The sequence below is a fragment of the Mustela lutreola genome, chromosome 10, assembly GCF_030435805.1.
Source record: "Mustela lutreola isolate mMusLut2 chromosome 10, mMusLut2.pri, whole genome shotgun sequence".
NCBI classification, from domain to species: domain Eukaryota; kingdom Metazoa; phylum Chordata; class Mammalia; order Carnivora; family Mustelidae; genus Mustela; species Mustela lutreola.
The window spans coordinates 232,596-246,648 of NC_081299.1; the positions used below are offsets into that span (position 1 = coordinate 232,596).

Consider the following 14,053-nt stretch of genomic DNA (forward strand, 5'->3'; position numbering starts at 1 on the left):
AGCGAAGAGCTAACTGGACAGAGACCAGGAGGCCTGTCGCACCGGACAGAGGGGATGCTGAACATGAGGGAGCAGGTGGGCTGTTCTGGGACCCTCTCAAGGGGAGAAGAGGCTCTCACACTGGGAAGTCAAGGGGAAGGTGGGTGGGGGCCAGAAGTGTCTGGGAGTTGATGCTTCCAGAGGGAGGGGCTCTCAGGACAATCCCTGCGGAGCCTCAGCGCCCACGGGTGGGTAGGTGAGGTGGCCCCGCTGAGCAGGAAGGGGAGCCCTGACCAGCTCTCCCGCAGCGCTGGGCGGGGGATCTGGGCTCCAGGCTGGGAAGCTGCGGGCTTGGAGAAGCTTCCCTGCTTGGTGCACTGCTCCTGAGAGCAGCTGGACAGGAGAGGGCCCGGAAGCCCCTCCCAGGGCATCTCAAGGTTGGGAGCCCAGATGAATTAAGTGCCGCTCCCCAGCAAGGGGCTTGTGAAAGGTGGTTCGGCCCCGGGGGGACAGGAACCCAGCAGATGAGGGGCAGCTGGAGCTGGAGCAAAGCATCACTTAGGAAGGGAGGAGACTGTCTAGTGGGGAGGAAAGGCGGGAAGCCCCCAAGGCGGGAAGAGTAAGAGGTGGTCCACTGGCCTTCACGCTGGAACAGCCACCCCCGCCCGCTCCACCCTTCAGGGGCCTCCTCCTCTAGCTCCGACCACCCCCACCTCCCCGGGAGAGCCCCGCCCCGCCCCGCCCCGCCCCCTCCCGTGAAGGAGGCGTTGCGGGAAAGGCCTGCGGGCTCTGGGACTCAGGGGCGGTGGGACTGAAGCGTTTATCACGGTTACGCGCCGCTGGGCGCAGGCGGCTGGCCAGGCTGGGGCTCGCCGGGTCCCGCCCGCCCCGCGCCCTCGCCCTGCGAGCCCGGGACGCCCGCGTGGATCCCCTGGTTCTCAAGTTCGACGCCCTCGAACACTGTCGACTCCGTCCCAAATCCTACGCGGAGGCGGCGTATGGACACTGCGCCTTTAAGGGAGCCCCGGGACGGGCCCTGGGTGGGCGGGGCCCTCGGGCGGGGCCTTCTCGAAGTGGCCGGAGGGCGCGGCCGCCTGGATCCGCCTGGCGCCCTGCGCGGAGCAGACATGACCTCGTGCAGGTGAGCCAGGGCCGCTAGGGGGCTGGACTCCGCGACCCCTGGAGATGGGCTTCGGGCCCGACGGGCACCGACGGGTAGCGCCGAGACCTGCTCCCGGGCCTGACCTCCTGGCACAGAACTCTCTCCACGGCCAAGGCACGAGGCCAGGGTCCCAGGCCCACAAGGGCGGGCCTCACCCAAGCAGTTGAAAGGGACCCTTTCTAATGGGGGTGGGGGGTGGCCTGGGTGAAGGTCAGATGTACCCTGATCCCAAGGAACAGAATTAGCCCTGCAGGTGGCGGGTGGCAGTGGTTGGAGTCTAGCATGGGCAGCAGGTGTCAAGAGAAAGTCAGACCCTCCCACTCTCCCTCCCCTGGACTCCTTGCCCTGCTCCAGGCTCCCTTCTGGCCACTGGATTTGGGTTCTGCCGGGTGCAGGTAACCCTTGCTTCCCTAGGACTCCTCAGGGCAGGAGCTCTGAGGGGTCCTGCAGGGTCTAGTCTCCTCTGCTCTAGTCTTGGCCCCCTGACCGTACCTAATGACAAAGACCAGCCCTCTCTAGATGGTCTCATCTTTCCTCCAGACCCTCTTAAGGGCCAGGTTTAGGGGACAAACTCCCTGGTAGGGACCTGAGAGCCAGGCAGCTGCAGGTCAAGCCAGCTTCCTGCCTCCATGCAGAGGGAAAGTGGGAAGCGTGACAGGAACTGGGCCCTGGGCCAGGGCCTGGGAACTGGGCCTTCATGCCCTTTCTGCTGGATCCCTGCTCTGTGGGTACGTGTGCGCACGCGTGTGAGCGCAGACTCAGCCATGCAGGTGTGGGACACATCACTGGGGGCTTGGTGAGGCAGGAGGTCACAGGAGGGGTCATGCTATGACCCTGAGCAACTTCCTAGATAGGCGAGGGGCTGGACAAGGTCTGATTTTCAGGGTCCCCAGGGTGTCTCTGGACCTAAGGAGCAAGTTCCTTAGCCCCAGGCAGAGACCCCTGCCTCCCCCCATCTCCCACCAGCAGCACCTCGGTGATGAGGGTCCCAGGATCCCTAGGAAGAATGTCATGAGGAAGCAACTAGGCACAGTGGCCTCCATCAAGGTCATGGGCCTTCTGAGCTCAGAGAGAGTGGAAATCAGTTGGATCTCAGGAACTTGTCTGTGATAATAGCCCAAATTCAGGGAGGAGCGGGTTTTGAGATCTGGTTGGAATGACCCTCAGACTCTCTTCAGCCTCACTCTGAATTGTCCCCCAGGCAAGTTCTGGTGCCAGAGAAGGCCCTGTCATGTGCATTTGACCGTGCTCCAGCCTGGGAAAGCCTCGGGTGGGGCTCTGACCGCTCTGGCCAGCCCCTCTCTGCCCCACCCTGTGCTGACCGTCTGGACTGTCACTGCTCTGGCCCACATCCCTCTGAGGTCTGGACAGTGAGGTCTGTCCCCCGTGTCCACCCCTACCTCGTGTCCCCTTCCTGTGGCCCTGTGGTTGGTGGGTCAATGGGCATGTCTATCGGCACTGCTCACCCGGGGGCCTCCGGCACTGTGGGGCAGGGCCAGATGCAGGTGCCTGATACTGATGCCTGGGAGGGGGCTGGGCCCCATGGTGGGGCGGTGGGCATGCAGAGCCCCCTTGGGCTCGCCCGCCGTTCCAAGGGTCGGAGAGGAAGGTATATCTCTGGTTAATTTGGTTCTGTATAGACGGGGTAGAACTCGGTTTGGTTTCCTCTTGTACCAGAAGGGTCAGGGCCTGCAGCCGGGGGCAGGAAAATGGAGAAGGACACTGTCTGCGCTCCGGGGTCCCCAGGCCTGGAACCCTTCCCCACTGGACTGCGGATTCCCCATAACAACAGTGTCTGCCCTGCTGGAGAGTCCAGCCCCAGTATCACCAGTGTAGGCGGTGACAGGCCATTCCTATGTCTCCCAGGGTCCCAGGTTTGGGGCAAGGCCACACAGAGAGCTAGTCCAGCCAGTGGCCAGTACAGGTTTAGGCTGGTTCGGTTAGGTAGGCTGGGCTGTTCCTGGGCTCCTGAGCACAGCCCAGGTTCAGTTGGGCCTTGAAGGGCCCAGGCCTTGAGACCCGCCAGAAGCCCGGTATGCCTCATTCACCCTACCTGCCTTCCTTCCCTGGTACTGCAAGACCATGTCGCCAAGGCTGAGCTGAGTCACGGACCCAGCACAGAGCCGGGAGCTCTCTGGCACCGAGGGGACCCTGGGCCCTGGCACAGAGGCGTACGGGGATTGGAGATGAGGACCTGGAGCCCCCCTACCTCCTCCCACCCCCTTGGCCACAGCAGCAAGGCTCCCTGGTCTGCCATGCGCCCAGCTGCATGTCAGGCCTGGCTGGGGGATGGGAGGCCCTGCGTCCGCCCGGGATTCAGGAGGGCAGTGGTGCGAGTGGCGGCAGCCTCACGGGGGCCCCACCCCTGGAGATTTCCACCTGATAGACCCAGTGGCAATTTGTGGGGAGGAGAGGGGACGGGAAGTACGGTTGAGAGTCCCTGAAAGGACAGCCAGGTGCCCGTCACCCTTCTCTGTGACTTTGGTTCTGGGCCTCCACCCTCTACCGCTGCCCAATGCTCTGGGCATCACCCATCGCGAGCAGGAATCTGCGGCTACTGGGGCTGGGCGGGGGAGGCCGTGCTGCAGCGGAGCAGGGGCCCGTGGTGGAGGGGGTTGGAAGGGTTCTGGGTTCCACGTCCCCCGCCCCACACTGTCCTGTCGTTGGTCCAAGGACAGCATGAAGCCATTGCCCTTTTCCTGGTGGCCTCGCCTACTCTCCCGTGGCTGGCTCTGGAGGTCACCCTGCGGCATCCCCTGCTCTAGGAGGCCTTCCCGGGCAGCCTTACCCGCTGGGCTATGTGACCAAAAGTTGCCCCCGGGTCTGGCTCCCCAACAAGCCAGCGCGGGAGAGAGCTCAGGCACTAGGCTCAGAACATGCCTAGGAAGGTCCTGGAGGGTGGTCCCCCAATTCCCCGGGAGGAAAGTGTGTGCAGGCATGTTGCTTAGGCTGGGGGGCCCTGGGGCAGCTGTCTGAGCTTCCAGGCTGCTCTGAACTAACCCACGGACCCTGGGGAGCCATCAAGGTCCGAGCTGAGCGTGGCTTCAGTGAAGACACAGGGCGACAAACAGAAGCATGTCCGTGTGTCTGGGCTGTTCGTTCACACGGTGGGGGGGGCTGCAGTGGGCTTCAGGGAAACGCAGGCAGGGTGAACCATGCCCAGCAAAAGGGCTGGGTTCTGGGTGCATTTGGAAGGGAGGCCACGAGGTTGCTGGAAAAGAGAGCGCCGAGGGGCTGCAAGCTGGTGACGGCAGCCACGCGTGAGCAGGGGGACCGTGGAGAAGAGCAGCCTTTCCGAGCGTGGCCAGGAGGTTCACACTTTGCGAATGTGAAGATAGAAATGCTGTTACCTTCCCTAATGGAGGGGCCAAGAAGAGAAGTATCTGTGAGTGTGAAGCTCAGATCCCAGGTGAGGCTAGAGGCATAGGAGGCCCGTGGACGTGTAGTAGACACACGCCCAGCACAGGTGAGCCACTCTGGCCCTGAGAGGTCAAAAACAGGAGGCCCCGGCAGAGGACCCTGGCCAGGTGAAGCAGGGTGCCTAGTGAGCGTGGAATTCTGAGGAACAGCGGAGTAGGGGCATGGCCCTGGGTCGGTCAGATGCTGCTGAGGACCAAGGCCTGGCCACAGGCCCGGAAGACAGGTGAGCACCCTGAGACTAGAGGTCTCTGCGGGGCCGGAGGGCGGAGGGCAACAGACCTGTGGGGATTCGGGCAAGGATGCGCAGTGCAGGCCGGCGCAGGCCGGCGCAGGCCAGAACTTTCCGTGGTGATGGGAGTGTTTCCTCCCTGTCCCTTCAGCAGGCCGCCAGCCGCAGGTGGCTCTGGCAGTAGAGTGTGGCCGTGTGACCCAGGAACTGGGCTCTGGTTTTGTAGAATTTTCCTTCATTTACATTCCCATGTCACGCATGCTCTGGGCTGCTGTGTTGGACACACGGGTATAGCCTGTGGGCACGGAGGCCTCCTCGGGGAACAAAGGACAGGCACCGAAGGCCTGGGGCACAGAGAGGGCTGACGGAGAAGGACCTGGAGGGCGTCCGGGCTGGCGCTAGACACGGATCTAATTTCCACTCTAGAAAGTTCTCTACGGGGCAGGATCATCCTTGCTGTCTCTTGGGTCCAATTTAAACCTGGGCCAGAAATTCCTGCCCTAATAGGGGAACAAAAGCTACTGGTGTCAAGAAGGCAGCAGTTAGGGTCTCGGACTCGGGCTCAGGCACAGCCCTCAGTGTGGGCCATGCAGGCCAGTCCCTCTGGGGTCCTGGGGCTGTCCCCCACTTCACGGGGGAGGCTGTGACGGAGGACCAGCCTGGGCAGGCAGGGCTGGGGGCAGACACAGGGCTGCCGTCCCTCTTAGCAGCCCGCCTCTTGGGTCCTTCAGTCACAGGACTCAGCCCGTGTGCAGCTCCCAGCCGCCCTCTCAGGGGTGCCCCATCCGTCCACCTGTGCGCCCCCCCGCCACTTCCTGAGTCGTCCACCACCACCACCACCACCACCACTACTATTGCTGCTGCTTCTTCCTCTTCTTCTAAAGATTTTATTTATTTATGTGACAGAGAGAGACACAGCAAGAGGGAACACAAGCAGGGGGAGAGGGGGAGGGAGAAGCCGGCTTCTGCTGAGCAGGGAGCCCTATGCGGGGCTCGATCCCAGGACCCGAGCCAAAGTCAGACATTTAATGACTGAGCCACCCAGGTGCCCCACTTCTTCTTTTTAAGATTTTATCTATCTGTTTTCGGGAGCATGAGCACAGGTTGGGGGAGGGGCCGAGGGAGGGACAGAATCTCAAGCTGACTCTGTGCTGAGCCCACAGCCCGACATGGGGCTCGATCTCACCGACCTGAGATCATGACCTGAGCCGAAACCCAGAGTCAGAGGCTTAACCAAGTGAGCCACCCAGGTGCCCCCTTTATTCATTCACGGCTTAATCCAGGTATATTGGTTAATGCCCAGGCACTGCTTTTGTCCCTGGGACACTGGACCACTCAGAGCAGCTTCTGCCCTTCAGGGCTGAAACCCTCTCGTGGGAGATGGACAGGAAGCCGGTGACGCGTGCTATCCGCCCAGGAGGCGACAGACACCGTGAAGACAGATAAAGCCGGAGGAGGGAGGGTCTCCTGGCCATGGGAATGTGCGCCAGGGGCGGACAGCGGCTCCCACAGGGCGGACCCGCAGCGGGGAGGCTGGTCGGGGTGGATGGCAGACCGAGCCTGCGGATAGCACTCTTGTTCCGGGAGGGCTCAGTGACGAACGCCGGGGTTGGGGGTGTCCCTGGGCTTGCAGCACGTGCCCCGTGAGGGCAGGCGGTGGCCAACACCACACCAGGAGGGGTGGGACTGGCAGGGTCTGCTGCCAGGGCCCTGAGGGCAGGAAGGAGGCCCTGTGACACAGCGGCACCCGGAGTACCTTTGGCCAAGCTGTGATGCCCTGGCAGGGCTCCGACTTCGAGGCGAGCTTCCTGGTGGCGGCTGTGTGGGGGTGCTGGACGGCGTCTGTCCCACTCACCCCCACCACCCCCAACCCCAGCGATGTTTCTGCTCATCTGTGTCCCTGGGACCCCGTGGCCCCACTCCTTCCCCACAGCCCTCAGAGCCAGCCGGTGGCCATTGCCCGTGGCAGGCTGTAAGTACCGGCCCACGGCAGGCCCCGTGGGGGAGGTTGCCTGTGGGCCAGGACTTTGGGAGCCCAGAGGGCCCTCGGTTGTCACCTCAGCTCTGCAGCGCGGCCACCTGTGGCGCTCATTCCAGGTGGTTTCACCCTAACATCAGTGGAGTTGAGGCAGAGAAGCTGCTCCTGTCCAAGGGGCCAGCACGGGAGCTTCCTGGTGAGACCCAGCAAGAGCTGCTGGGGGAGCTTCATGCTGTCCGTCAGGTGGGTCACGGTGGCGCCGTAGCCATGTGTGTTTAGGCCTGAGGCTCTGCCCTCAGCGGGGGGACAGAGGATCAGTCTTCCCTGTCTTCCCAGAAGGATGTTGGGCATTTTCCTGGAAGTGAGGGTGCCCGCTCAGGATGAGACACCCAAGAATCTGTGTTTTGTGTGGGGTGGGGAGCCAAGGGACGGCAAGGGTGGGTGGAAATCTGGCCTTCCAGACCAGGTGGCTTCCGGACGGGAGGGAATCACTTAGAAGGGCTTGGGAAGGGCTCAGAGAGTAAGGAGCGAGCAGGACCTCCCTCCCACCCTCCGAGGGGTCTGCTCTTGTGGCCGGGGGGCCTCTATGGCTGCCCTTAGGGCCCCATGTCCTGGGGACGCTGCCCACCAGGGGTCAGGCTGGAAGCCCTGAAAGGCCCTTGTGTGGGGAGAAGGAACGGAGAGGGGCTGCGGCAGCCGGACTGGTGGGGGCCCCAGACGGGTCGGCGTCAGTCGGTGAGGAGAGGCCGTCTGGGGAGGGGCTTCCCATCGGTCTCTAGATCTCTCTGCCACACCTGAGGCAGCAGGTGCGACTGACGTTAGCTCTCACGCTGCAGGGACTGCCGTCCTTCCCTGGGGCTTTCCTGGTAGCTTCCCTGAGGCCTGGTCATCAGGAGCCCCCAGGCAGGCCACCTGGGGTGAGGCGGAGCCCATCGCGGAGGGCTGCTCCGGCGTCTGCCTCCAGGCCAAGGGAGAGTAGGCCTTGGGTTGCGAGCCCAGTCCTGACTTTGCTGGGGAGCAGGTGGGACGCCCGCCACCCCGGGTGGGACTCACACACTGGCTGGATGGGGAAGGGCCTGGCCCCGGCTGTTCCTGGCAGGGGAGCAGCACAGGCAGAGACATCAGCACAGGAAGCTTAGGGACTGTTCTGGAAGCTGCAGGTGGTGATGGGAAGAAAGGATTGGTGGGAGCAGCCCCCTGCCATGGCGGTGACTAGGGCACCTGCCCCCCAAGACGGTGACTAGGGCACCTGCCCCCCCACACACACGGTGGTGACTAGGGCACCTGCCCCCCCACGGCGGTGACTAGGGCACCTGGCCGTCCCAAGACGGTGACTAGGGCACCTGCCCCCCCACGGCGGTGACTAGGGCACCTGCCCCCCAAGACGGTGACTAGTGCACCTGCCCCCCCACGGCGGTGACTAGGACACCTGCCCCCACACACACATGGCAGTGACTAGGGCACCTGCCCCCCCACAGCAGTGACTAGGGCACCTGCCTTCCAGGCACCACAATGAGGTGGCCCACATCAATGTCCAGAACACGGGCGACTACTACGATCTCTACGGAGGGGAGAAGTTCGCCACGCTGGCCGAGCTGGTGCACCACTACACAGGCCAGCGTGGGGGGCTGCTCCGTGAGCACAGCGGGGCCCCCGTAGAGCTCCAGCAGCCACTGGGCTACCAGAACCCTGTCTCTGAGCGGTGAGTGGCAACTCCACGTGTGCGAGTGTCCGTGTCTGCAGAGCATGGCCTCTGGGTCTCCTTTGCCCTCCGTGGCCAGGGTCAGGCTTGGGCACAGCTGCAGCCAAGCTGAGGGAGCGTCCTGCAGGACCCCCTCCCCAGGGCCTCTAGGTTCCTCTAGGTCCTCTGGGTCCATGGCACTGGCCACAGGGGTGGAAGCGTGCCGCTGGCGAAAGTGAGCCCTGCAGCCAGCGTGGCGCCCGCGCTCTGGCCTGGTGACTCCGGTGAGCCCTGCCCTCCGGCCTCAGCTTTCATCCGTGCTGAGACCTGAAGAAGCCGCCCCTTCCCCGGGCGGGATTGTGGGGTGGTCTGAGGTGGCTCCATCTCTCCTTGCTGGGGACCAGACTGCCATCTGGTGGCCACACTCAGCCCTGCGGGGCTCACCTGTCTTGCCTCTGGCCTGCCTGCTCCTCGGTCCGGGGAGAGTCAGAGAGCTGGGCAGGGCTCCCTGAGGTGGGCCTGAGTGAAGGTACGGCCTGGGTCCTTGAGATCTGGTGGGTCCGTCTGTCTCCCTCTGTGTCTGTGTCTTGTCTTGGAGGCTTCTGGCTGCATGTGGATCTGTGTCCCCTCACCCAGCCAGGCCCTGGCCCCCCGTCTCACCAGGGCTCCCCCTCAACCCCCACCACCCTGGGCCAGGTGGTACCATGGACACCTGTCTGGCAAGGAGGCTGAGCAGCTGCTGATGGAAAAAGGACGTCTGGGCACCTTCCTGGTGCAGGAAAGTCGGAGCCATCCTGGGGACTTCATGCTCTCTGTGCTCACACCGAGGCCTGAGAAGGCCGACCTCCAGCCGCGGGTCACACACACCATGATCCACTTCCAGGTGGGGCATGGCAGCAGGGACAGGGGTGTGGCTGGGGGAGGGGGTGGGCAGTGGCCGGGCCCCTCACTGCGGTCCCCACAGCCAGACGGGAAGTATGACGTGGGAGGTGGGGTCCAGTTCGACTCCCTCACTGACCTGGTGGAGCACTGCAGGAAGAACCCGATGGTGAAGAAGTCGGGCACGGTGGTGCAGCTCAAGCAGGTTTGCCCGGAGGCACGTGACCCTTGGGATCCAGAGTGAACTTTGTCCCTGGGGTGGGGACGGCCCAAGGGACCACGGGATCAGGGAAGAGGGTGCTAGGCAGTGCTGGGGCAGGGTGGCCTCAGGGAAACAGTGTGGGGTCTGCCCCCTGGGGTCTGCTGGACCCTGCTAAGTGTGGACGCAGCGCTCTCCTGGCCAGCCCCTCAAAGCCACGAGGATCAACGCCGCAAGCATCGAGAGCCGAGTGCAAGAGCTCAGCGGACCCACTGATGCCAGCGGGAAGGCCAAGCAGGGCTTCTGGGAAGAATTTGAGGTGCCCGCCCCCTACGCCATAGACTCCCATCCTTTGGGGCTTGGGCGAGGGCCAGCAGGGGGGTGAGGCTTAGGGGAGGAAGGATGGTCTCCAAAGGCTCTGAGAAGGGTGGGACCACAGGCTGATGCCTCCGTGCCACCTCCCCCAACCAGATGCTGCAGCAGCAGGGATGTCGGCTCCTGTACCCCCAGAAGGAGGGGCAGAGGCTGGAGAACTTGCCCAAGAATCGCTACAAGAACATCCTTCCCTGTGAGGGCCAGGCAGGGGCCATGCCGGGGAGACAGGGCTCTGTCCTGTGCGGGGCCCATCTGGCAAGCAGGGGCCCCAGGGAGGTGGAGGCAGGGGGTTGTGCCCCTCCACTGGTGTGACTTTTCCTTTTCGCATTCAAGGCCCCTTCCTCCCTCATCTCGCTCACCCCGGGGTCCACAGGCAAAGAGGTGGGTGAGGTTGCTTCTTCCCTCCATCTCCCCTGGAGACCTGAGCAGCAGCTTTCCCTTCCCAGTTGATACCACCCGCGTCACTCTGCGTGATGTGGACGACACTGTGCCCGGAGCCGACTACATCAACGCCAACTACGTCAGGGTGGGTGTGCGAGAGGCCAGCTGCGCGCATGGCCTGGTGAGGCTCCGCTAGGACATCTTGAGCCGTGTCTGGCCACACACCGGTCACCCTCTCCCCCTCTTATAAACCTGGAGCTCCCGATGGCAGGCCCAAGAAGATCCAGGTGCCTGTGATCCGTGGACCCTGGCAGGACACTAGGCAGTGTTGGGAGAGGGGCTGTATCGGTTTCCAGTGTGTCCTCAGAGTGGGCTGGACGAAATCCTGGTCCCCGGCTCCCCCCTAGCCTAGGGCAGGAGGAGCCACGTGTGAGCCAGCTGGTGCTGCTTTGCACGCCATTTGCATACATGTGCACTGTCCTCTGGCACTTTAAATCCTGGAAACTGTGGACACACCCACCCTTACAGAGCGATCCGGAGAAGACAGCTCACGGACCGGGCAAGGTGTACATCGCCACCCAGGGCTGTCTGCAAAGCACAGTGGCTGCCTTCTGGGCAATGGTGCACCAGGAGAACACGCGGGTCATTGTCATGGCCACGAGGGAGGTGGAGCGAGGCAGGGTAGGAGCTCGGGCTTGACAGCCTCCTCCCCACCATGTGCTCATGTGGACCTGTGCTGGTGGCTGGCCCAGCCTCGCTTCTCCTTCAGCCTTTGGGATGCTGGGGGCAGTATGTGGGCATGTGTGTTGTGAGGGGGACTCTGGAAAGCCAGTGTGTGCATGTGCAGCACCAGGGCACCAGGCACAGGTGCTGGCGGTCCTGTAGCACAGCTGATGTAATGCATCCCCCCAGAACAAATGCTTCTGGTACTGGCCCGAGCTGCAGGGCAGCCAAGAATATGGCCGTGTGCGTATTTCCAACTTGGCAGAGTACCAAGCCCAGGACTACTGCGTGCGGGAACTGCAGGTGTGGCGGCCAGATCAGGTGAGCCCAGAAGGCCACAAGACATGAGGGGCCAGAGTCACAGTAGGAAGTCCCCAGGTCTGAGCTGCAGACGCCGCTTCCCCACCCCAACGTGGCTCCACCCAGTCCCCCTGGCCGACTGCATGTCCCTGGAAGGCAGCTATGCTCACCACTATACCACCAACGCTGCACGACTGCATGTCCCTGAACCCAGTGGGCACCGGCCCTACCAGGGCTCTGCTGGGCAGTGCTCACAGGCAGGTCCCATTCTCAACCCCAGGTCGCAGGTCCCAGTTGCCTGGCTCCAGGGTGGCTCATGCCCCCATGGTCCCTCCCTCCCCGGTCTCTCCCTGAGCCACCTCAGTAGAGTCAAGGGGCCAGTGGTACCTGTCTCTGTGGCAGCAACAGATTCCTTCCGACCCCCACACCCACCCTCCGTCACGTCTCCCTACCTGCGGGCCCTGCAGGCCCCTCACAATTGGCTCTTCTCAAATAGAGGTCATGGTCCGCTTCACCCGCTGCTCCCCCTTCCTCTTCCCAGGGGCCTGAGCCTGGGGCTGTCCCAACCTCAGAATCCCACATTTCTCTCCCGTCCCCTCTGCTCGGCCTTGACCCCGCTGGTCACTCCTGGCAGACCCTGCCTGCCTCCTTCCCGGTCCTGCCCTGTGCCCCTCTCACCCTGGAGCTCACAGCGGCTCCACTCTGGCCCTGCGGCCTGGCCCCACGGCCTGGCCCCACCTGGGAACTTGCCCAGACCCGCCCGGGGGACGCTCACCCGCCCTCCCCGCCCAGGAAGAGCCGCGGCGCACAGTGAAGCACTACCAGTACTTCAGCTGGCCAGACCACGGGGTCCCCGCCGAGCCCTCGGGCGTCCTCGGCTTCCTGGATGAGGTGAACAGGGCCCAGAGCAGCATGCCGGGGGCTGGACCCGTGGTGGTGCACTGCAGGTGCGACCGGAGACAGGGTAGGCGGGCAGGGCAGGTGCAACCCGGAGCAGGCCACGGCCTCCTCCCGTAAACTAGCCACAGACCGACCGGGGGTCGGTCCCCACAGCGCCGGCATCGGACGCACGGGCACCATCATCGTGATTGACATCTTGGTGGACCTCATCCGCAGGCGGGCTGAGCCGCCCCGGCCCCCCGCTCCTCGCGCCTAGCCCCTCCCCGTGCCCCGGCCCCGCCCCTCGCGCCTAGCCTCCGCTCCGCCCTAAGCTTCCGGTCCCGCCCCTGGCCCCCTCCCCGTGCCTCGGCCCCGCCCCGAACTTCCGGTCCCGCCCCTCGCGCCTAGCCCCGGTCGTGCCCGGCCCCCCGCCCGCGCTAGCCCCGCCCCGTGCTCCCGGCCCTGAGCGCGCCCGTGCCCAGGTCTGCACTGCGACATCGACGTGCCCAGGACGATCCAGCTGGTGCGGCGGCAGCGCTCGGGGATGGTGCAGACCGAGGCGCAGTACAAGTTCGTGTACCTGGCGCTGCAGCGGCACATCCAGGCCGAGCAGCTGCGCCTGCGCGAGCAGGTGGGGGCGGGGCCCGGCGGGGCGGGGCGGGGCGGGGCCGACGGCGAAGTGGAGCGGGCGTGGGGGGCTGCGGCGACACCCCCGGGTGACCGACGGCCCCTCGTCGCAGCGCCGGCCGCCGGAGGAGCCCTCCTACCGGAACGTGGGCCTCGGGTCGGCGGACGCCGGCTGCAACGCTGCCCCCGTGTCGTCTCGGGCGCCGGCGGCGTGAGTGGGGTCGTCGGGGAGCGGGGCCGGGCCGGGGTCCCGGGGGGGGGGGGAGGGGGCGCGCGGGACGGGATCCCGCGAGGGCGCCGACCGAGCCCTGTCTCCGCCCGCAGGACCCCGGAGGCCCCTGGCGGCGACTCCGAGAACCTGCGGGGCCCCGCGCGGTGAGGGTGCCCCGGTGGGGGCCGGAGCCGCGCGGCAGGGGGAGGGCCCGCCGGGCCGGGGCGCTCCTCGGAAGGACTGTGTTTAGGGCAGCGCAGACTGCAGCTTCTCCCCGCGTCTCCCCCAGCCCTCAGACCCTCCGAACGCGGCCTGGACGCCTAGAAATGGGCAGGGGCAGTGGGGAGACCCGAACGCCCTGCCCTTTCCGGGGCTCCCAGGTGACAGGGGAGCGGGAGGGCCTCAGGGCTGTGGTGTGTCTCCCGGTGTGGGAGGCCACCAGTCACCGCCTGCACCGCGCAGTGACCCCCTGTGACCCCGTGTGTGCCACATGTTTGTCGTGCGTGGCCAGTCTGTGCTTGACCTGACTGGGGCCATCATCGGGGCTTGCCTGCCCTACCCGCGGCCTCAGCACCCACCTCCGCCTCAGAGCTGCCCACTGCGCGTGTGCACGTGAGATGCTCCTGGAGCACATGTGTGACCTCGTGTGCCGGGTGAGGCTCACGTGCGGGCATGACCCGTGTGTGACCGCTGGGGCACCACTGGTGTGTTGTCTGTGCTCCTCCCATCCCGGATGGCCCTGTGGCTTTGTGGGACCCTCAATAAAATGACTTGGTCTCAGGTCTGTGTCTTTGTTAGGATCTGGAGGCCCAGCTTCCCCCCGGGGGGGGGGGGGTGGTGTCACCCTGGGCAGCCTCCCCAGCCCAGCCCGGCCCAGCCCGGCCCGGCCCAGCCCAGCTGGTTGGAGCAGGAAGTACTGGGCTTCCGGGTCAGGCGCAAGGAGGCTGCGGCCTGGGGAGCCAGAACCCGCCTGGCCCCCCTTCCCCGTGCTAACTGGTGGTGCAGGAGCCCGGGGCGGGCGGTGGGCGAT

The 14,053-nt window shown here is 65.0% G+C and overlaps 1 protein-coding gene across 4 annotated transcripts; it reads left to right on the forward strand.

Annotated features, from left to right (window-relative positions):
- Positions 1-1,126: 1,126 nt before the first annotated feature.
- On the forward strand, positions 1,127-13,803 carry LOC131810348 (tyrosine-protein phosphatase non-receptor type 11-like). 4 transcript variants are annotated; one of them, XM_059138190.1, is made up of 14 exons: positions 1,129-6,762; positions 6,888-7,011; positions 8,273-8,470; positions 9,146-9,332; positions 9,414-9,533; positions 9,733-9,846; positions 9,999-10,095; positions 10,349-10,428; positions 10,812-10,964; positions 11,196-11,327; positions 12,099-12,253; positions 12,360-12,816; positions 12,926-13,023; positions 13,137-13,803. In XM_059138190.1, the coding sequence occupies exons 1-12, from the start codon at positions 6,669-6,671 to the stop codon at positions 12,460-12,462; spliced, it is 1,557 nt and encodes a 518-aa protein (XP_058994173.1). In that variant the 5' UTR covers positions 1,129-6,668; the 3' UTR covers positions 12,463-12,816; positions 12,926-13,023; positions 13,137-13,803. The 4 variants fall into 4 exon arrangements, with proteins under 4 accessions (XP_058994171.1, XP_058994174.1, XP_058994172.1 ...); XM_059138188.1 differs by having other exon boundaries at positions 1,127-6,762; positions 9,146-9,533; positions 10,349-10,464; XM_059138189.1 differs by having other exon boundaries at positions 1,128-6,762; positions 9,146-9,533.
- The last annotated feature ends 250 nt before the right edge of the window (positions 13,804-14,053 follow it).